Source organism: Cibotium barometz, chromosome 1 (assembly GCF_041138505.1).
Source record: "Cibotium barometz isolate CiBa-2024 chromosome 1, ASM4113850v1, whole genome shotgun sequence".
Lineage (NCBI taxonomy): Eukaryota > Viridiplantae > Streptophyta > Polypodiopsida > Cyatheales > Cibotiaceae > Cibotium > Cibotium barometz.
Genome location: NC_141046.1, coordinates 41,368,532 through 41,391,031, shown reverse-complemented (window position 1 = coordinate 41,391,031; position 22,500 = coordinate 41,368,532). Strand labels below are relative to the sequence as shown.

Below are 22,500 nucleotides of genomic sequence, written 5' to 3'. Positions count from 1 at the left end.
TAATGTGACATAAAATATCATTGCCATTGTAGAATAAATAATCGACACATGCCATGCATCAATAGATTTCCGTTGAAGCAAGCTCAATGAATCCATGCACATCGTGTACACTAACCCTGCCCACTGATCTGCACTGACATTCAGAATATAAGCTCAAAATATGTGATAAGTTAGAGGTGACCAGTCTCGCTTGTAGTCTCGCTTGTACATAAAATAAATATCCATCAAATAAATCCATAAATGCCAAATAATTCGAATAATTTCAACATTCCTCCCTGGTGAAAAGCAACTGTGCTCAATTGCTAAACATGCAATACCTCAGAGTCAATACCTTTGCATATTTAAACAACTACGTGTAATACCTCAATTCGGTGACCTTTGCAACAACGAAAGAAAATAGCAAATTCAAAATATCCATAAGAAATCCACAATATACCTCAATTCGATGACCTTTGCGATGAAAAAAATAATCATGTGTGATACCTCAAATTGGTGACCTTCACACATACCAATTCCAAATACCAAAATAAACTTCTAAATCGTGTGATACCTCAAATCAGTGACCTTCATACATATCAATATCAAATACCAAAATAAACTGCCAATCATGTGATACCTCAAATCGATGACCTTCACACTATTGCATCGATCTTAATACCAAGTGTAAAATTCACTGCAACTGTCTATGAAAGAAGTCGATCAGGGCGGCAGAGTGTGTAACAAGGGCATGGTCTGGAATCTACTGAGATTTTTCTACAGGATGATTCTTGTACTTAACCAAATATCTAACATAAACATTGCCATTGAGAGTTGTAGTTTGCTTATGATCAAGAATTACTTCAGGAACTAAAATTTTTGTATCAGCCTCTAGAAGAGGTGGGTCATCATAAACGGAGGTAGAAGGTGGTGTACCTTTAAAAGGTCTAAGTAGACTAATGTGAAAGGAATTATGAATATTCCAATGGTCAAGAAGGGATAAACGATAAGCATTGTCATTGATCTTAACAGTTATTCTAAAAGGCCCATAAAATCGTGGAGATAGTTTAATGGTTGGATGTTTCTCAACAGACTTTAGTCTGCACTTTTCTATGCGAAGCCAAACTAAATCATTTTCTTCAAAAGTCTTTGGTCTTCTATGCTTATTAGCCTATCTAGTGTAAGCTTATTGAGCCTTAAGAATAGGCTCACAAGCTTCAGCCAAAATAAGGAGCGTTCTATTTCTTTTTGTTGAAGAGGATTTGTACGATAAGAAGCTCTATGTGGTGGTTGGCTACCCGGAATAATCTCTATAGTATGGTCTTCAGGACGTGAAAGATATAAGGTAGGAGGTAAATCATCTATAAAACAATCCTGAAACTTAGCCATGAATGCTTGCTGAGAAGGAGTCAAATTATTTTCATATGCTTGCACTTCATTAACTAAAATCATGTATGCACGTGATTGCTTCCGAAGTGCAAGTTTAGCTTGGGTATGAAAAAATAATGGATACATCTCAAAGTGAGTGGATAACTATTGTGACCAGAATTACATTGCTTGGGTTGGTAGTATTAAAATTGTTCGTTACATCTTAATTGGAAAAAGTACGTGCATTGCTACTACCATTACCAAAATTACCATTATTACCATTCCATGGACACCGTTGTTATGATGAAGGAGATTGATAAATTGAGGGCATCGAAAAGAAGATCTGAAACCTTGATTCCTTATCAAAGAAGATTGTCAATTGGGTGAAGAAGCATACTGAACACTGCGAGGTAATTGACGAGGCAAACCTTTCTTAAGCTCGGAATCATGAGCAAGAGAGATTGCATCATCAAGAGAAGTTGGCTTGAACATGTTCACATCCGCTTGAATAGTTGTCTCAAGACCATCTTCATACTTTTGTTGGAGTGATTCTTCAGGAACATCCTTGAGCATACAAATATTTTAAGTGATTGCCAAAATCTCTCTGTATATTGAGATCACGATCTGTCATGGGAAGAAGATTCCATGCTCGACGAGTGTTAAGGTGAAATTGTGGAGAAAGAAAAGGATATTTGATCCTTTTTTTTCTCCACAATTGATCCCAAGTGAGAGGCTTGGTAGGACCCATGCGAAGTGCATTCCACCACAAAGAAGCTCGATCACTCAAATGATTAGTAGCACACTTTATTTTATCCTCCTTGGAGAATTGTTCACCAGCAAAATAATCATGAAATTGAGTCAACCAAGAAAGAACTAGACGTCCATCTTTTTTACCGTTAAATTTGGAGAACGTGAATGCACGATGGCTGATCTTGGAGTCCTTGTGAGTTCGTTTGCGAGTCAAAAACGGATTTGAGAATCTTGCTCAAGCGATCATCTTCGGGAGGCATGGCATCAGGAGATTCCTCATGATCGGCGTTGGCGTTTGCGCTGTTCTTCAAGTTGCATCTCGAGTAGAAGAATGTGCTCCTCCAAAGTAGGAGCAGGAAGAGGTGACACATTCGAAATGGTTGGCAGTTGAGTGCCATCATCAGAATCCATGGCTGTAGATGCTTGGTAGAAATTAGGGATGCAATGGAAACAAGGATTGGAAAATATATACCCCTTCAAAAGATATATATATATATATATATACTTCTTCTTCTTCTCTTTCCCTTATCTTTTTCTCTCCTTCTACTTCTTCTCTTCTCATGGCTCACCAGAAAGTGCCATGCAACCCCCTAGTAATCCCACAGTGTGTTGAAAAAGGTCAAAATCATAAATGTAGTTATTGAGGTAGAATCCAAAACCCCATTCTTTAAAGGAAAAGGGAGAGTTACTTATGTTAGAATTAAGGAGGCATGAGCAATATGATGGAGATCATTGTGCTAGCATTGACAAAACTAAATGAGAGACTATTGCTAATCACATGATAATCTAAATAGGTAGCATAATGACACAAGGAGTGGGCTAATGGAGGTGTGTACTCATGCATTAGATGTGAGTATCTTATATAGGCTAGAATACAAGAGATTAAGGTATGATTAACCCCTAAACAAAACCCTAACAAAGTCTTGAAGAGAGCCCCCAATGCCTAGATTTGGGTGCAAGAGAGATCCTCCTCCACTGGAGCTACGCACCTAAAATATTCTCCCTTTGATGCCATTTGACCATAGTTGTTCCAAGGCTAATAGACCATTGAACCTTATAGCATTATCCCCAATGTCACAATATGATAGTTTGGTGTATTGTTTCAACAACCCATCAATTAAGGCAATAGATAGCGATTCCAAGGGCATGACATTGTGGAAAAGGGAGAGTTACCCACCATCAATTAAAACAATAGATAGCGATTCTAAGGGCATCTTTCATTACTTTGAGGAAAAAGTTTCCTGTAACCATTTGATGATGAAAAGAGAAACCAATGAATCAAACAAGTACTAAGACACACGTGGCCAGCTAGGTAATTAGGCTAGAAGGTTACCAAACAAGTTCAATTAATCTCCAACCCCAAATGGCACCTTTCAAAGGTGACCGACCATACAAGCCCCTTACTTTTTATTAGCATGCAAGTGTGTAATCTTATTTTCCACATCGGTCCGTTCACATCCATCTTTATCTTAGCATTTCTTTCATTTAAGTTACCTCATGAATTTTTTTATCTTCTCTATTTTCTTCTTCCTGTTACTTCTTTCATCATGTCGCACAGCCCCTATCTTCATGTCGCCTCAAATGGGGGAAAACCCTAGAAAAAACCGTCACCATTAAACCCATTTTCATTAAACGTGTTTACAAGACCACAAAATGATTTCTACAGCAAAGGAGGTCAGGGTAGAATGGCTAGTCAACCTTGAGGGGGGGGAAGACAAGGATCTCTATACTAGAAGGAGCCCTACACATGTATGATTCAATGAAACAATATACAAAGACAAGAGGATCAACATCAACAACACCAGCATGGCCAAGGCATATTTGGATTAGCCCACTCCACGAGATAAAAGCTTGTTGCCCAGTCACACGATGGAATTGACTTCTATAAACATGATGATGTCCACCATGTCTTTTCATTGATGAAATGTTTGCCGGTAAGTATTATTAGCCCAGATACTTGTTAAGGGATGCTCTGGTTCATTTGGAAGCAACACACAAAGGGGAATTTTAATGGGCTAATTTCATGGCCAACTGATGGTGATTCCCAAGGGCGAGTGGTCAACACCTTGGAAGAGGGACAAGAGTACTCAAGCATTGTTAAGGTTACAATATGATAATGAGGCAGAAAGATGAGGACTTTGGCACAAAGTTTGACAGAAAAGAAGGTTCGTACAGCAAATCTTGAGCCCTCATTGACATCTTCTTCACCTTAACAAAAAGGCAGAGCCTTCAAAGGCCACCAAAAGAATACGGCCATGAAACCCCAGTTCCAAAAGAACGAGAGGAAAACCCAACAAAGGAATATAATGATGGCATGACTTTCGGTTACTCCCATTCATTGAAGATAAGAAATCATAAAAGTGTAAACAGGGAAAGATCAAACGTAAAATAGGAGACAAGATGAACGTAAAAGAGGAGACAAGGTGAAAAGTGGTGCGATCTCTGCAATTCCTGCTCAAGGACAAAGTGGAGTAGCAGCCAAACACATGCACTGCATGAAAGAAGCTCATACTTCACCCTGTTCTTATGAGATCTAGGCATCCAGAACATGAAATTGGATCTCCACAATCTCAAGAAAAGGAGTCTGACCAAAGATAAGAATAGAAATGGAGCTAATAGACGAAGGGATGGGTAATAGATGACTATTGGAATGGTCAAAGTGCACCCTCTTTCTTGATCTCCTTGTCAAAGCAGAAGAAGGCAGCTTAGTGCTCAGCTTCCCTTCAAGGAATCAGAGGATCAGGAGTAGCAGCCAAACAAATGAACTGCACGAAAAGAAGCTCATGCATGTTTCACCTTGTTCTGATGAGATCTAGGCATCTAGAAGATGAAACTGGGTCTCCACAATCACAAGAAAAGGAGACTAGACCAAAGATAAGGATAGAAATGAACCTAATAGACAAAGGGATGGGTAATAGATGACCACTGGAATGGCCAAAGTGCGTCCTCTTTCTTGATCCCCTTGTCAAAGCAGATGAAGACAACTAAGTGCTCAGCTTCCTTTCAAGAAATCAGAGGATCAAGTAGTGGACCTTCTCTAAGTCAGAATCCTAAAAGCATGGTGAGTTAGAATTATCAACTCACTACACCATGATGAACAAGAGCTTGGAATCTACCAAGTACTGGCAAACAAACAGAACCAAATACTGTAGAGCTACCATCGCATTGGCTTAAGAAATTGAGATGGCACTACACAACCTTTAGATGGAGCACCATTTGGTAAAGATGAGATACTAGGGGCTTACAGAAGCCCATGAGAAGCTCAAAATAAGTTGTCTTCAAGCAAGAGAAAAATAGAAGGCTTGATCGATCATTTAGATCAAGACACCATCCAAAGTTATGCCACAGCAGCCTTGGTACTATAGGCAGATGAGAATGCATACTAAGGAACTAGAAGGGCCCAAAAAATAAGAGTCGTCGTACTAAGCACGCAACTTCTCCTCCTAGGTTATGAACAATTGGATCTAGCAAAATAATTACAAAGGCAAAGATTGGGAGTGAAGAATACGCCTGATCACTGGAGCAGTGCAATGAGGATGAACAAGTTGTGATCTTGCCTTCAAAACATAGTTTTGAAACTTCGCGTTCACTCCAAAAAACTTGAATTAGATGTGTGTGTGCAAGCGTGCAAGGGAGAGAGAGAGAGAGAGAGAGAGAGAGAGAGACTATTAATGGCCAGCTTCTGCACTGATTTGTACCTACTACGTGCTTAAAGGATCAAGGAGCCGGTGTAGTTGTAGATAGCTAGAACTCTTTTCTAGAGAGTATGGGCAACCTAGACATAGCAAACTCTCTCTGCACAATAGACTCTTGCCAGACCTGTAGCTGAACTGTTGTAGAAGGCCATGGATGACGAGTTCAAATCATTATGGCAAAATCATATGTGGTCCTTGCTGGACCACCCACCTCACAGGCAACTTGTGACTTGCAACAAACGCATCTAAATAGGACTCTACATAAAGGATCAAGGAGCCAGTGTAGTTGTAGATAGCTAGAATTCTTCTCTAGAGAGCCTGGGCAACCTAGATATAGCAAACTCTCTGTGTACAAGAGGCTCTTGCCAGGCCTGTAGCTGAACTGTTGTAGGAGGCCATGGATGACGAGTAATCATTATGGCAAAATCATTGCCAGACCACCCACCTCACAGGTGACTCGTGACTTGCAAAAAATGGCGTCTGACATGTGAATATAATCCAGATGGAACAGTGACTCAATGTAAGGCCAATCTGGTTGCTCAAGAGCTCTCCTCTCCCAGATCCAAGGAGTTATGTACATTGTCATGGTAGGACTTGGATAAGGCCCATAAGAGACAGCTTAGCCCCTCCTCAGAAACAATTGTGTGATTGGATGCCTTGCCAAGTTGCCAGGCAGCCGTATAGTAACAGTCCACCTGGCGACTAACTAGACAACCTTGTTTTCAAACCTAGTTATTGCTCTGCCCAAACACTAACTGCTCTATTGGGGGAATGACACAAGCCCTTGCTAAAAAAATCTTTCACCAAAACAGCTTAGCTGAAACTAGACAGAAAGGAGCTTTGTTTAGGGATACCAACATGCCTCAATCTTCTTCTATTACTATTGATCATAACCATTGCGAAGTTTCCCACCTGCACCCAGCCCCACCTTATGATTCTGCAATAATGCAAATTTACAAACTCAAGGCAAACCATTGCAGGGCTTTATAATGCTTAATTTGGGTGGCAATCACCCATGTGGCAAGGCGAATACGCTGTGTTGGATTCAACAGGGACCATCACATAACTAACTACAACCACCCATCACAAACCTTACAAGAAGCATTCACCATCAACAGGACAAACTTTATCCTCATTCCAAGACGTCCACACCAAGTTATATTCTAGATGGAAGCACATCCACTTCTCAAATCTGGTCCTAGAAGCCAGGAGTCACAGACACTGGGCCTAGACAGAAAAGATTGTCACAAAACAAGGGTTATTGGTCTCCGTGAAGCCTTTGCATACTTACTGATCTATGATATTTAGAAATGACCACAAACCTCCTTGCTACATTCCTTGGTTCCAAACCTCAACACATTTGTACAGAGGTTTTATCTCTCATGATATACTTTGCTAAAGTTAAATTAAATCATGCGTCATACTAAAATTATTGGCACTTGTTATCCCCATTTCAATGACTGTTATGAAGTATAGAAATTAACTAGTTCATGAAACAAAATAGCTAATGATGGGAAAGTATCATCAACTAGTTCAAACCACTATTGTGATATGCAAAACCCGGATATCAAAAAAACTACCAGCCTTTCAACACATATAATGCTTCATTAGATGATGAAGTCATTGATGCAAACCACTGTTGTGATGGCATTCATCATGCCTTTTTAATAAAAGTGGATTAAACCCTTCCCTCCCATACGCATGCAGGAACTCCGCTCACTCGCTCAAGAATTTTTCTGACATGAACTGGTGGGTTCATGCCCAGTCTCTCAGCTCTTTCCCAGCGTTCTAGCCTGGTCATTCCGAGGCAAGGGCCATAGCGCATGTTCATGTCGAACTGACGCAGCGTCTCCTCTAGGTCATCATACTCATCTGCACATGCCAAAAAATAAAAGGGAAAAACCATCAATACCATCTCGAATCTTGATAAGGTTTCCATGAAATTAGTGTTTCATGAAATATTGAGAAGACAGTTTGTTTTTTGTGTAAGTATGCAGATGATATACAGTGATATTTCTCTTTCTTCATGTAAGGGCAAGGGGAATTTACCATGGCAAAACAGGAGGAATCCAAGGGGCATCAGAAAATCTCATATTAGATGTAGGGTTTCAGCTAGGAGGCGTGCTGCAATCAGGTTAAGAGACAATATCCATGTAGACCCAATGTCCATGTACATCTACGTAGAACCCATGTTCATGTTATGCCGGTGCTGTTTCATTGAAAGTTAGGGTTTCAAAGAGTCTTCCTTTCTTGAAGATACTCTTGTACTGTACTTAAGGTTTTTTCATATCAGGGGTTTTCTGTGTGTATATGCTCCAATTTTTTACTTTATGTTGACAGCTAGATTATTTTGCTTCCAAAAGTAGAGTTTCAAGCAACGGTAACGCAATCGAGCTTGCTCTGAAAGTAGAGTTTGAAGCTAGGGTAACGCACTCAAGGTTCTCCTAAAAGCAGGGTTTTAAGATAATGCAATCGAAAGTTAGGGTTTCGTGGCTACATGCAGAGAGAAAAGAGGGAACTCACCGTCAATGTCCATGCCGGCGCCGGAGACCAGGGCCGCAGGCTGCGACTTGGAGGAGCCCAAAGTAGCGGTGGCCGTGCTAGCGTCGTCGAGGGTGGAGTGGACGCCGTCTGCGGGTTTCCTCTTAGTGGCCTGTGGGCGCCATTTGGCCGCTTTCCCATCGCCCGCAGAGGCGTTCTTTCTCTGCGGGTACAGCGATGACAGGATCGATTTGTTGGAAGCCATATCCGATTGAAGAAGAGGAAGAATGCGCAAGAGTACCCTAAATGGGGCTGAAATGAATACCGTTGAGTAGCTTCACCTTGAAGACAATGTGGCAACCGAAACCATATGGATGTCGCATATGATTGGATGCTAGCATCTCCTCTATACTAGTGTCGCGACCTGTCTCCGCAAGCTACGGGCAAGAAGCATTTTGTATTTAGGTACATGCAAAAGAAATATGTGTAAAATCACCCTTGTAAGTATGTATGTATGTACATGTACGTATGAGTACGTGTACGTGAAATCCATTGAAACTATACATGCCACAACTGGAAGATATGTGTAAGTGTGTGCGCGTCTATGAATGCATGTGTGCATGTCACATACACACATGTAAATATGTGTCTGTGTATGCGCACGCACCCATAATATCCATAGATATTGGTCACACTCATACATATATGTATACATTGCCCTCAACTTGCCAAACTAATATATAAAAACATCGTGATTGTCATATATATCCATATAGATATTAGAAGCTTCTAGCATTACAAACCCATAAAATGATGAGTATCTTAACACACCTGAACGCAACCTCAAAACAATCTTCGAACAACTGGATTCTCTCTCCTTGGTAGCCTATATCCCGCGCCTCCATCTGGCGAAATGTATGCCATAAAAAATATTAGCATTGAAAATATAACTCTCGTATAAAAAAGTTGGATAAGGATAAAAGCTTACAAAACTCATTTGGTGGATCAATATTTGAGGCGAATGGCGTTTAAACAGGCTTGTAAATAGCAAATCGAAAAATTATGTATTGTCCAATGCCTATGCACTGAAAATCTAACTTAGCAGGCTTTTCATAATCCACAAACATTACATGTACATGAAGTTGATCTGCAACCTTCCACAATCGTAGATTGCAAATTTCTAGGAGCCCAAAGCTCTCGTCATAACTGTCTCGACCATACAAACCCAATAATAATCTGGGTTCTAAAAAGTGAAGATATTCCCTATTGCAAATGAATGTTTCAATAAAAATATAAATTAATCAAACAAAACACAAAAGATACATTAACAAAAAGTTTGTATATATATCGTAAAACACCAAATCGTAAAACACCAGTGCTCTCTAACAATTCGATAATTAGAGAAGCTGTTGCTTGGCCTTCCTAAAATGGAGGGTTTACAATTCAGCCATGAATATAAAATCAATCTTGGAAAATAATAATACCTAAATTATAGCAAACGTCTAAAACATTTACCTTCAATATCTTGTCCATCACCATAAACGAACGAAAATGATCTCCTTGCCACATCCATCCTAAGCAATATATCCCTGATATCAAATATAACACTCCCGTCGGATAGATCATATTTGGTCTCTTGGGATTGTTCCTATGACGTTAAAAGAGCTTCTTCAAACGGGTGTGTGGGTAAATAAACAAAATGGGCTAACCTTTCTATCACCCAATGTGTGGTAGATTGGTTAGCTCATGGAGTTGTTATTCAACACGTCTTGTGTTCGAATCTCAATCCCATCGGATAGATCATATTTGGTCTCTTGGGATTGTTCCTACGACGTTAAAAGAGCTTCTTCTTCTTCTTCTTCTTCTTCTTCTTCTTCTCTCTCTCTCTCTCTCTCTCTCTCTCTCTCTCTCTCTCTATATATATATATATATATATATATATATATATATATATATATACACACACACACACACACACACACACATAATATAAGGGCACTGTATATAAAAGCAATCCAAAAGCAAACAAAGACTGCACTTGCACATCTTCAGAAACATTCTCCAATCAAATGCTTCCTTCATTGCACAAAGATAGGTATAAATGTAATCTCTTGCATTTGCAAATTGCCATTTACATTTAAATTCTTCGACATGCCATTTGCAAAACCTCCTTGTAGACAACATTGGTTGTGAAGAGTTCATTTGAACCTGTTGTGCCACTTTCATATTCCACAATATGCTTTACACACACTTTTACTGCATTGGATAACCTAACATATGACATAGTGACATACAGTTGTCCGTGTGTGAATACTTGCATGGTTAGATAAAGTCCCAATACACTCAATGTTTGTCCTTGTTTGGGACTTATTTATTGACATACCAAAAGCTAACCTGACAAGAAATTACCTCCTTCTCATGTTAAACGACAATTGAAGCATAGTAGGCACAAATGTTATCCTGGGAATAAAGACTTTGTCTCTAATGTTTGCACTTGTAATGATTTCTGCTTCTATCACCTTTGAGTTAAATTGCTTGCATATCAATCTGGTACCATTACAAAGTCCACGTCGAGGGTCCAAATTGCAGAGCAAAATGACAAGCGCATTAATCTTTAGAAGTAAGCGGTGAGGAGGGTAGCCACCACCTAAGTTCAAATTGTTCAAGTACTCAATTGGATACAGTATTTTGTCATTCTCGCAAAGAAACAACAGAATCTACACTAAGGTATTCTCTTTCAAGACCAGGCAATGAACTCAAGGCTAGTTCATTGATCTCATCAACCTCTAAATTTCGTGACTTATAGTTCCATCCCCAGTTTGTAATGTCCATTTGACAAATTCATGTTCTATACCACTGTAAGCACTCTGTCTAACCCGCATGTTTTGGGTGAGCTTTAAAACACTCATATATCTCCAAATATGTGACCAGCATAACGTTGCATCAACAATGTCTTCGCGCGATCCCTTTGGCACAACCGATAAGATTTGCCCAATGTCCTTCAATATCCTGTCCAGTGCTTCATATGCGTACCTATGCATCATTGGAGCCTCGTGTACCAATGGAATTTTGAAACGTGAGTGAGCTATATGACCATTCGAGAGTAATAATGTGGCTATTCCAGACAATGCACATGCCAAAGCAACGTATTTCTCTCCACGCAATCAAGATAGCAAGGTATTGTAAAGATAAGTTTTGCTTGATCCATCGGGTCCATTAAGAAAAAAAACACCACCCTGGTTCAAAGAAACGGCTCTAAGGATAGTATCAAATGCTCTTGATTGGGGACAACTATTAAGACTCCTTTCCATGGAAACAGACAAATCAGCCTGCTGAACAGAATCAAACATCATCTCTTCCATCAGCAAACCATTGTTGACAGTGGTAACACTTGATCTATGTGGAGTAGGAACCCTTCAAAATCAGCTAACCGCTTTCCATACTGGTGTAAGAGATCTTGCATGTGCAACAAAGCCTGATTCTTTGCTATAAAATGACAAACACCAGCATCGACACACCCTCTTTGTAGCAATGAATGCAAAAAATCTTCTCAAAGTCTGGCAGAGAATTTGTCTCAAAGCTGCCCATGGTATATAGGCTCACAAAAAACCATTATAATGACAAACAATTGATGCAACTGAAATCCTATATTCTGAATTGCAGATTCATAGAGATACATGCACCACTCCTCATCACTCTCCAGCATCCCTCTAGCTTCACATGCAGCTTTAAAACATGGATACAAATGTCCATTCACTGTTCGCAAATCCTCAAAAGATTTGCACCCTTTGCACACTATGAGTAGCATCTGTAATATTGCTCACCTGCACTCGGACTAACATTATACATACGTCCAATCATATTTCCCCTTTTCCTTTTAGTCCATGAGCATAGAGCTGAATTCCACACCCACTTGCAAGGAAAATCAACATATAGTATGCTATTTGCGTCTGCATACAATTGATTGGCTTTGAGAACCATTCAGTGAGAGATGTTCTTTGGTTTCTATCTCACAACTAATCACATCACGTACAATTGATTGGCTTTGAGAACCATTCAGTGAGAGATGTTCTTTGGTTTCTATCTCACAACTAATCACATCACGTAAGTCATCCTGGTTATTGAAAAGTACATTATTGTGCATTGGGAGATGAACATGTAACCTTTGTATATCGGGCTTTTCATCGTGCAAATCATATTGATATATGCGTCAACATGCCTCTGAAGCAGAAATGTACCGTGCATCCAGATATTGACTAACCTCATCAATAACCCCATTTCTGTCTTGCAACTCTATAGTAGCTCTATCATGTCCTTTGTATACATACTTATATCAATATTTTACAGCTGTAATGGTAGAGCATACTTCTATGTTAATATGGTCTTTGTACCTCAAATAGAGAAAAGGGTTATATGGAACAACCCATCGACTATCCACCCTATGATCCTTTACCTGGATGAAACTACCATCATCTCGTCGCATGTAAGTTAGATACCCATTGTCATCAACGCTAGTACTCTCGCATTTGAACCTTCTCTATTGAGTGGAATTCCAACATTCCAACCATCCTCTCCTTGAGGAAATAGAAGAATATATAATAGAGGCATATATGAGCGATGCAAGTTAGATATTTTTTTTATAGCACCTGTGCGTGACATTATTTGAATGTCTCTATGTCCCACATAAAAATCATCTCCTTGACCCGGCATGATAGCTGCTACCTCACTTCCTGTAGGGACCAAGTATTACCGTGAGGTTGATTGAGCTTCAGTGAGATGACCATTCTCAAATTTGCATGTGGACTTAACAGCAACATTTCTCTCATTGGACAAAGTGCACGGGCATATGGATTATATACATACATCATTGTTTGCAACCTTTCAACAATTTTGTGATTTAAAGAGGGCATCCCATGAAGTCTATTCTCTAATTCATGCTCTGTAATATCATACACATAAAGCTGAGCAAATCGAGGAGCCGCATCTCGGGTTCCATCAGGTATGACAGAACCAACACGATGATAGGTGGTACATGGATTCGAAAATTGAATACTCCTCCTCCCCTAGTGAACTGACTATCCAAGTGAGCACCCAATGAAACAAATGCCAAGGCATTATTATAAGAGCGTATATTCTTTCTGTATTCCTTACTTGCATTATCATTACCAAGCAACAACTCGACCAATGCAGGAGGTGGATTTTCCAATGGCAATAAAGAGACCTTCCCACTTCCACAACGGTGTTTGCCCACATATTCTCCAAGCTTTCTTGACGCCTCACACTTCCGAATCATTGCACCACAAAAATGACACTTGCAAGAAAGGGATCCTAATGAGGGAAGAGTACAATCTCCAAAATATACCACTATAGTTGCTTGGTGCTTGACATTTCGAGGCAAAGAAAACACCCGCCTTATAGAGTGACATTGAGATTTAATATCTTTCACATCACCAACGATAAATGTTATAGAATGTAAATTATCATCCATAGCTAGCTCATTTAAATCAAATGAGAAAGGGCCCCGCGCCAAATCTCTATGTGTCTGAGCATTGTGATGTTCATTGATAGGTTCTTGAAGAACCGTAGCATTGAGAATAGTTATGTTTCTTGAATCCAAGTGGATTCTGCTGTGGGGTTCACTATGCTCCTCATTTTCAACCCGCGCCAAATCTCTATGTGTCTGAGCATTGTGATGTTCATTGATAGGTTCTTGAAGAACCATAGCATTGAGAATAGTTATGTTTCTTGAATCCAAGTGGATTCTGCCGTGGGGTTCACTATGCTCCTCATTTTCAACCCTTCCAAATGTTTCAATTCCAGCTATGGCAAAGTAATCCGTAAAATTAGCACCGTTTTGTTTTCGAATGCAAGTCCTTGTTTTGTGACCGTTTACAGCGAGTCAAGCGTGTTGCATCCAAAATTTGAAGCCGACGAACTTGGTTCGAGCTCAAGTATGTACAACTCCTAGCCATCTTTAAACTCCTTCGAAACACAAAATTACAAATACTATTTTTCTTAACTTCAAACAACATAATACTTGAGATAGACAAAGAGAGAGACAATGACATAGATATACATACATACATACATACATACATACATACATACATACATACATATATATATATATATATATATATATATATATATATATATATATATATATATAGAGAGAGAGAGAGAGAGAGAGAGAGAGAGAGATAAAGGAAGGCAGAGTTGAAACATGTTGAGAGATAGAAGAGAGAAGTATTAAATTTGAAAACATAGAAATTTCATATATATCGCCAAAATTTCTAAAAGTCGGAACACAATTTGACCCTTGATAAAAAAACATCATCCCTCTCACACAAAATATCTAAGCAACTACCCTAGCTTCTAAAACATGGCACATCTTTTTCATAATTGCATTGAGTTGATTAACAGATATCTTTAGACTCAATACCTCCATGCCTAATGCACGCACTTGATCTTTTAGAGAGTACGTGTTCTTTACATTGCCCATTACATCCACGTAGACATTCCCCAATTTCAGATTGCATGTTCTCCATGAAAGAAATCATGCCTAGTTGGTTTGCCTCCATGCGACCACTACTGTCATGGACGCGATGGAGATGATGAGTCAACTCATCTCTCAATGTATCTCCCCTTTGGCTGCCACTTCCACGCCAACCCTAGTATCCTATATGTATACCGCAACAGAAAGAATTACACAGTGATACATATATTTGTCTACGACAGGTTTTTCTTTCTTTTTTAAGTATCTTAATGTACACAATCCTCTCTCCGCCACTCTCTCTCTCTCTCTCTCTCTCTATGCATCTCTTTTCAACACAGAAATTGAGAGAGACAGTGATAGCATCAAAAGAGCTAACCTCAAGTTGAAGACATAATTATACTCGAAAGCACCAACTTTGATTCAATCGCCCTTGTGCTTGCTTCTACACATACACATACAAAGATACATAAAATAACAAATTTATGATCTCTCTATTTTTTTCACCCTCTCCTAACTATATTTCACACCAAATAAAAGTAAAACGGATAATAAGCATTGGTTTAAAGAGAGACAGAGACAGACAAACAATCAAACATACAGAAGAACGAGAGACAGAGACAGACAAACAATCAAACATACAGAAGAGAGAGAGAGAGAGAGAGAGAGAGAGAAGACCCATCCATCAATAATCTTAAATCTTATTACATTATCTTTACTAACTTTTTCAATGGAATGCATTTCAATATTTCCTTAAAAATGAAGCACTTTTCCTCGGAGCTCCTACATCTACTACCCACAATGTAAAAGCCATCTAATAATCCCAATGCCTCTTTGATTAAAAGAAGCTTAAGATTGTCATCTAGCCTGTGAGGATCTAAGACTATATAAATGTATCGAGGATTAATATCATCCCACCCATCAAAGCCAAGAACTTCCCATTTTGGGCTACAATGATATCCAAAAAAGCCCAATTGTGGCATCTCCTCAAAGACGATCGTATCCAACAATTTGTTATTGTCATAGGTCAACTTCAAGATATTTAATGACATTTCTCTACATGAAACATAATCAAGCTATATATTAATAACAATCATAGAGATAATAACATTTTTTTATACTTAGAGATAATAAGAAACAATAAAAATACTTATACAATCTACCACCAATGGTTACTAAATAATAACACACCAAAGCACACATCAGGATTAAGGACAGATCTCTGCACACAGCAACGACGACTGTGATCTGCGCCTGCGAGCTCCGCCTCTCCCCCTCCCGCTGCTTCTCGCCGTCGCGCCCCCTCTCCCCCCCGCCTGTCCCCCGCCTTCTCCTCCGTCCTCTCCCCCGCCTCCTTCCTCGCACCCTTCCTCGCCATCTCTCCCCCGCCTTCTGCCTCGCATCGCTCCCCCGCCTTCTTCCTTGCATCCTCCCCCGCCTCCTTCCTCGCATCCTCCCCCACCTTCTCTCCCCCCCGCCTTCTCTTCCTCTGCCTCCTTCCACGTTTCCTCCCCCGCCTTCTCCCTCGCTTCCTTCCCCCGCCATCTCTTCCCCCGCCTCTCTACCCCCCACGCCTCCTTCTCCTCCGCCTCGCTTCTCTCCCCCGCCATCTCTACCCCCTCCGCCTTCTCCTCCGCTACGCGGCTCTTCCCCCCCGCCTTCTCCCTCTCCTCCCCTTCCGTCTCGCCCCTCCCCCCACCGCTAGCTCCCCCGCCTCAGCTCCCCCCTCCCCCCCCCGCCCCGCCCCTTCTATCCTGTAACCTTTCGCCTCTCTTTTTCCTCGCAGGGCTGTGTCCCTCCCGTTGGTGACCCCGGTTTCTGGCCTTTTCCCTCTGGAGGACTCCATGGAAGCCGCTCCGACTACCCCTGCCGATTCCGGTCTCCGTCTGGAGTTCACAGCTGAAGATCATCAGTTGTTTGTTTCCACAGTATCCGCTCTTGAGGCCTCCTCCTTGGTCTGCAAGATAGTGGGTAGCCGTCCGATGCGGAGAGAGCTTCGCGACCTTCTGCAAGGCAGCCTTGTTGGCGTGCCTGCCAAGATCGTCAGCGTAGATTTTTTGGGACGTGGCTACTACCAGGTGGATTTCGAGTCCCCCCAGGCAGCTTAGATGGTGCTGGCTCGGAGCCCCATTGCCCTCCGCTCATCCCGGGCGTTCCTGGCGCGATGGACTCACAGTTTCGACCCCGCTTCTAACCCGCTAGCAGGCGCGACAGGTTTTCCCGTCACTATCTGCTTTCCTGGACTCCGTAGGGAGTACTTGCCCCTTTTGTCATCCATTGGCAAGGCATTCGGGCAAGTGGTGGAGACGCCTCAGACAGCGACTTCAGTGATAGCTCGGGCAGCCGGCCATTCGTGTTGTGGTTCCGTCACCGGAGTCCCTCCCGAAGACGATCCTCCTCCCTTGTCTTTCTAGAGGACATCTGATACAGCGCGTGGAGTATTCGGGCCTCCCCGGCCAATGCTACACCTGTCGGGAGATGGGCCATCTCGCACGCGCCTGTCCCCGCAAGGGGGTTCATCATTCACGCTATGCCGCCTCTGGACCCCCTGCAGGAGACCCGAGGGGTGGCCATCCACCTCAGAGACCGGACATCCCTGGCTCGCCTCAGCAGGCGCCATCATCTGACGAGCAGGCCCCGGCGGACGATGCCGCGCAGACCCAGGAGGCTAGCGGATGGCAGGAGGTTCGCCGGCGGAAACACTCGGCCCGCAGGGACCGTCGTAGACGCAGCAGGCAGCACAGGCTGGCGGACAGGCGACTCCGGCTGGCGTCCAGGCACCTACCCGCACTTATGCTCCAGTCAGGGATAGGCGGCCAGCAGGTCCCACCCCGATGGACAAGGATTCAGACTCAGTGCCCGTTGAGGCCGCCGGTGGAGCCTCCCACGTGGAGACCCCATTCCCGCCTCCCCCCGCGGGGGGCCCTGCCCCCTCCATGGAGCAGATTCCTGAGGATCCCGGGCCGCACTCTGCGACCCCCGGCTCCTCTTCCCCTCGCCCGGAGAGCACTCTTTCCACCCCCCCTCTCCCCCCCAGCCCCCCCCTCCTGCCTCCCCGGGCGGCCCCCCCTGACACCTATCCTCTGGCAGATGCCTCTCCATCCTCTCCTCGCTCTCCCCCCTCCTCTCCGCGAGCCCCCATCCCTCCCTCGGCCTCTCCAGGATACTTCGCCAGACCACCCACTGCCCCAGGGCAGCGCAGCTGGGTAGGCCAGAGTTCAGTCCAGCGGCTATTCCACAGCCACTCCGGGCCGGTGGAGATGGCGATCCTAGCTTCGCCCGCCACCACAGAGTTCTCTCCAGCCTCCCCTGGTGGGGCTCCCGGGTGGGGCTCCCAGTGGATTACGGTTTTTTCAGGTGCCTCCAGCTGGATGTTGGCCCGTTCGAGACACTGGTCGCGCCCTTGCGAGTTTGCTGACCTTGTTTGGTATAGGAGATTGGCGGGCGGATCCGGTCCACACCTGAGTTGAGGCGGTGCTACTGATTCTCCTCCATGCCGCCCCGAGGGTGCAGCCTACCTTTAGATACATATATGCAGAGGATTGGTCTCACGCCTATGCCCTAGACAGGGCGAAGGCGGAGTGGGGCTGGACACAGAGACAGGTCACCCTCTTTTTGGAGAGACTCCGCACCCGGACAGACAGTGACTATTCTCCCTCCAAGCCGGCGCCCAAGACTCACAGAGTGGAGGGCAGATCATCCGGGCCGGCTGAGAGGGGTGAGCCAGTGGGCTGCTTCACTTGCCATAGCTCATCCATGAGGATCCTCTCATGGAACATCCAGGGTCTCGGTGGACATCGCTGCTACATTGGTCGGGGCAGACTTCGCCAGGAGATCCAGAGGGCTCTCGTTGGAGGACCCATAGATATCCTTTTCATCCAGGAGCACCACCTTTCTGCCGGGCGTACCCGCACCTGCGGGAAGATCTTGCCAGGCAGGAGTCACACTTTTTGGTCACCGGCATATGGCTCCCAGGGGAACCAGGGTGGAGTATGCATCTCAGTCAGCGAGCAGCTTCTATCCGAGGTTGTGGACTCTGGCACTCTGGTCCAGGGTCGAGCGCAGTGGATCATCCTTCGGGTTGGGGAAGACCGCATTGGCTTCCTCAACTTCTACGCCCCTAATGGGGCGACCGGGAGAGCCGAGTTCTGGAGCACCATTAGGCAGTCCCTCCCCTTGGCAGACCATTGGTGCCTAGGGGGGATTGCAACATGCTGGAGGATGCAGAGGACAAGATGGGGGGCAGCCAGGAGACCATTCATGGGCCAGAGCTCGCTGCCTGGGAGGAACTCGTGCTGCAGGTGAGAGGCCAGGATCCATGGACTCTCCCGGAGTTTGGCAGGTTGCAGGGGAGTTTATCTTTCTCGCGCTCGGATAGACGGGCCACAGGAGTTAACCTTTCCCGCATCGACAGGTTTTACATTGATGAGTGGGCTTGTGATAGAGGTGGCACTGTGGGCATACTTGCAGGCTCCTCGTTTTCAGACCACTTCCCAGTGCTTCTCCAGATCGAGGACCCTACGACAGGAGAGCGAGGCCAGAGTGTCCGGATTCCAGATTGTCTCATAGAGGAGCCCGAGATTGCGACCAGAATTGAGCAGGTCTGGCAGGAGCTGCAGTTCAGGAGAGGATCGGCAGCCAGCGATCTTGCCAGGGGCTTGCAGGAGATCAGTTGGATGCTCAGACAGGCTGCCCTGGACCGTCTGGAGGCCTTCAGAGAGCAAGAGAGGAGCCTGCGGCGGCGGAGGAGTCTAGCGTCCCTTCAGAGACTCCAGGAGAGGGATCCTACGAGCCCTTGGATCTCAGAGCAGATGGAGTCAACTCGCACAGAGATCAGATCCATCGAGGAGAGGAGGGTGGAGTTCCGATTCCATGCTCGGGCTTCTTTTTGGACACAAGCTGGAGACAGAGTGACTCGAGATTTCTTTGAGGCGACAGGGCCTCGCTTCAGACGAGAGGGTCTCAAGCGTCTTCGGCAGGCTGATGGCCAAGTTGTGGTGGATCCCCCCAGGGTTCGGGCGATAGCCACAGATTTTTACAGGGATCTGCTGCTCTCTGCTGAGCCAGCAGATGACAGGGTGAGAGAGGCTTGGGAGGCAGTCTGGAGCTTCACGAGACCGGTTGTGCCGGCCCATTTGCAGCACTCCCTTCTCTCCCCCCAGGAGAGGGATCCTACGAGCCCTTGGATCTCAGAGCAGATGGAGTCAACTCGCACAGAGATCAGATCCATCGAGGAGAGGAGGGTGGAGTTCCGATTCCATGCTCGGGCTTCTTTTTGGACACAAGCTGGAGACAGAGTGACTCAAGATTTCTTTGAGGCGACAGGGCCTCGCTTCAGACGAGAGGGTCTCAGGCGTCTTCGGCAGGCTGATGGCCAAGTTGTGGTGGATCCCCCCCAGGGTTCGGGCGATAGCCACAGATTTTTACAGGGATCTGCTGCTCTCTGCTGAGCCAGCAGATGACAGGGTGAGAGAGGCTTGGGAGGCAGTCTGGAGCTTCACGAGACCGGTTGTGCCAGCCCATTTGCAGCACTCCCTTCTCTCCCCCTTCTCGGATACGGAACTGGAGGAGGCTCTTCAGGCACTTCCTCGAGGCAAATGCCCAGGAGAGGACGGTCTCTCAGTGGCTTTCTTCCAGAGGTACTGGGGTCTCTTACATAGGGGTTTCAGATTGGCATTCCAGGAGATTATGGAGTCGGGAGTCATGCCGGACAGCATGGCAGAGGGGTTGATTCACTTGATCCCCAAAGAGGGAGGAGACAGACTGGAGATTAGATAGTGGAGACCGATCACCTTGCTAGGCACGGCCTACAAGGTCCTAGCTAAGGCGATCAGCAGCAGGCGGCTTCAGCCTCACCTTCCGGACATCATCCACTCCACGCAGACAGGCTTCATCCAGGATAGGAGCATCCTGGATAACATCTTCTCTTTCTGGGAGGCTACGGCTTTGGCTAGATTTCGACAGGAGGATCTGGCAGTGCTCCTTCTCGACTTCGAGAAGGCATATGATCGGGTGGACTGGGCCTTCTTGGAAGGCACTATGGAGAGGATGGGCTTCCCCCCCCCTCAGTGGATCCGTGGGGTCTCTGCACTCTACACATCGGCTCATAGCCAGGTGTGCTGATACAGGGCGTGCGCGGAGAGAGGTTCCAGCTCTCGCGCTCGGTGCGGCAGGGGTGCCCCTTGGCGCCCTTTCTTTTTCTTTTTGTGGCGGAGGCCATGAGCACTTTTTTGACGGCACAGGATACAGGTTTGCGGGGCCTCCAGCTCCCCATCCGCACCTCGGAGGAGTTCCTAGACTCGGAGTTTGCGGATGACACTGCTGTCTATCTTCAGGGAGGAGAGGAGAACCTCCGCCGCTTCGCCTCAGCCATGGACAGGTTTTGCAGAGCTTCGGGCGCTTTGATCAACTGGCACAAGTCGTGTGGGTTGTGGGTCAGTTCTATGCCCCCCCCCGACTTGGAGGCCAGTTGATGGTTTTCAGTGGCTGCCCCCCGGCACTACAGTGCGTTATTTGGGATGCTATGTGGGCATTGACATATCTCCGGAGCAGCAGATAGCCCCCCTTCTTCTGAGCATTCGGAAGAAGCTTCTGTATTGGAGTACCGCTCGTTTATCTCTGGCTGGCCGAGTAGTTGTGGCCAACCAGGTTCTGCTTGCTACCATGTGGTACATCACTTCTTGCTGGGCCTTCTCTCGGGCGTGCATTGGCCAGGTGCAAAGGCTCATCAGGAACTTTCTTTGGTCCGGTGGCGACGGGCAGCCCGCCAGGGCCAAGGTGGCATGGGCTGTGATCACTCAGCCGAGGGAGAGAGGCGGCCTGGGCATTGTTGATCCTATTTGCCAAAGCCGAGCTTTGCTTGGCAAGTTGGTGGTTCGTGGCCTCCTACCAGGCGCTGAGCCGTGGAAGGAGTTTCTTGTTTCCAGGATGCTCAGCCGCACTCTTCTTAGCGGCCCCTGGACCCCCAGCATCAGGTGGATCTTTACAGAGCAGCGATCCAGAGGAGTGGGCCTTGGCTTCGAGGAGCGTTTTACAGCTAGCCTTCTGAGGGCCTGGGCGCATCTGAGGCCGTCACTCTTCCAGACTCCCCCGGGCACCGATGAGGAGCGCCTGAGGCAGCCATTGATCTGGAACCCCTTGATTCGACTTCCCAGTGGCCATATGGTTGGATCGCGATCTCACGTGTCGTGGGGCCCGTTGAGCTCCGGCTGCGCAGCCCAGTCCCTAGACGACTGGATATGTTTTCAGCAGGCTGCCTCTAGTAGAGGCTCAGGAGAGGAGACTCAGTGGGATGAGGGGCAGAGAGTTGATGAGACAGGACATTGAGGCGGCCATCCCCCGGGAGTGGCGGACCCCAGTACAGGACCCTCCACCTCCACAGTGGATGGGCGTCTTTACTCGGCATGAGATCCTTCTAGCGGTCTGCGGCACAGCGGAGAGAGTCGCCCCACTCACTTTCGAGGTGGGAGAGGGTGGCCAGCTTCAGAGGACACGACTAGATTTGGATGAGCTCCAGGGTTGTATTTTTCAGAGGGTGCGGGTGGTCAGCTTTCATCAGAGACAGTGGCATGTAGACCCCTCACCGGCCTCGATAGGGGAGGACTGTTCTTGGAGATTATGGGCTTGGGACAGCAGGCCTCTTATTCGCCTCAGTGGGATCCAGGTGAGTGGTTTTGGCGAGATCCCTACTCGGCCCCTACTACCAGCCCAGGCATCCCCTTTTTTCAGTACACAACG

At 45.4% G+C, this 22,500-nt stretch overlaps 1 protein-coding gene across 1 annotated transcript; it reads right to left on the bottom strand.

Moving 5' to 3' along the window:
• Nucleotides 1-7,160: 7,160 nt before the first annotated feature.
• POLD4 (polymerase delta 4) lies at nucleotides 7,161-8,618 on the bottom strand. The gene is made up of 2 exons (XM_086822974.1): nucleotides 8,313-8,618; nucleotides 7,161-7,661 (listed from the first exon to the last, which is right to left on the bottom strand). The coding sequence occupies exons 1-2, from the start codon at nucleotides 8,533-8,535 to the stop codon at nucleotides 7,468-7,470; spliced, it is 417 nt and encodes a 138-aa protein (XP_086679100.1). The 5' UTR covers nucleotides 8,536-8,618; the 3' UTR covers nucleotides 7,161-7,467.
• Nucleotides 8,619-22,500: the final 13,882 nt, after the last annotated feature.

Excerpts from the sequence above, each read along its gene's own strand:
- POLD4 (XM_086822974.1), bottom strand. The coding sequence starts at position 8,535 with ATGGCTTCCAACAAATCGATCCTGTCATCGCTGTACCCGCAGAGAAAG. Across the intron at positions 7,662-8,312 it reads CGCCGGCATGGACATTGACG|ATGAGTATGATGACCTAGAG; the intron begins GTGAGTTCCCTC and ends TGGCATGTGCAG.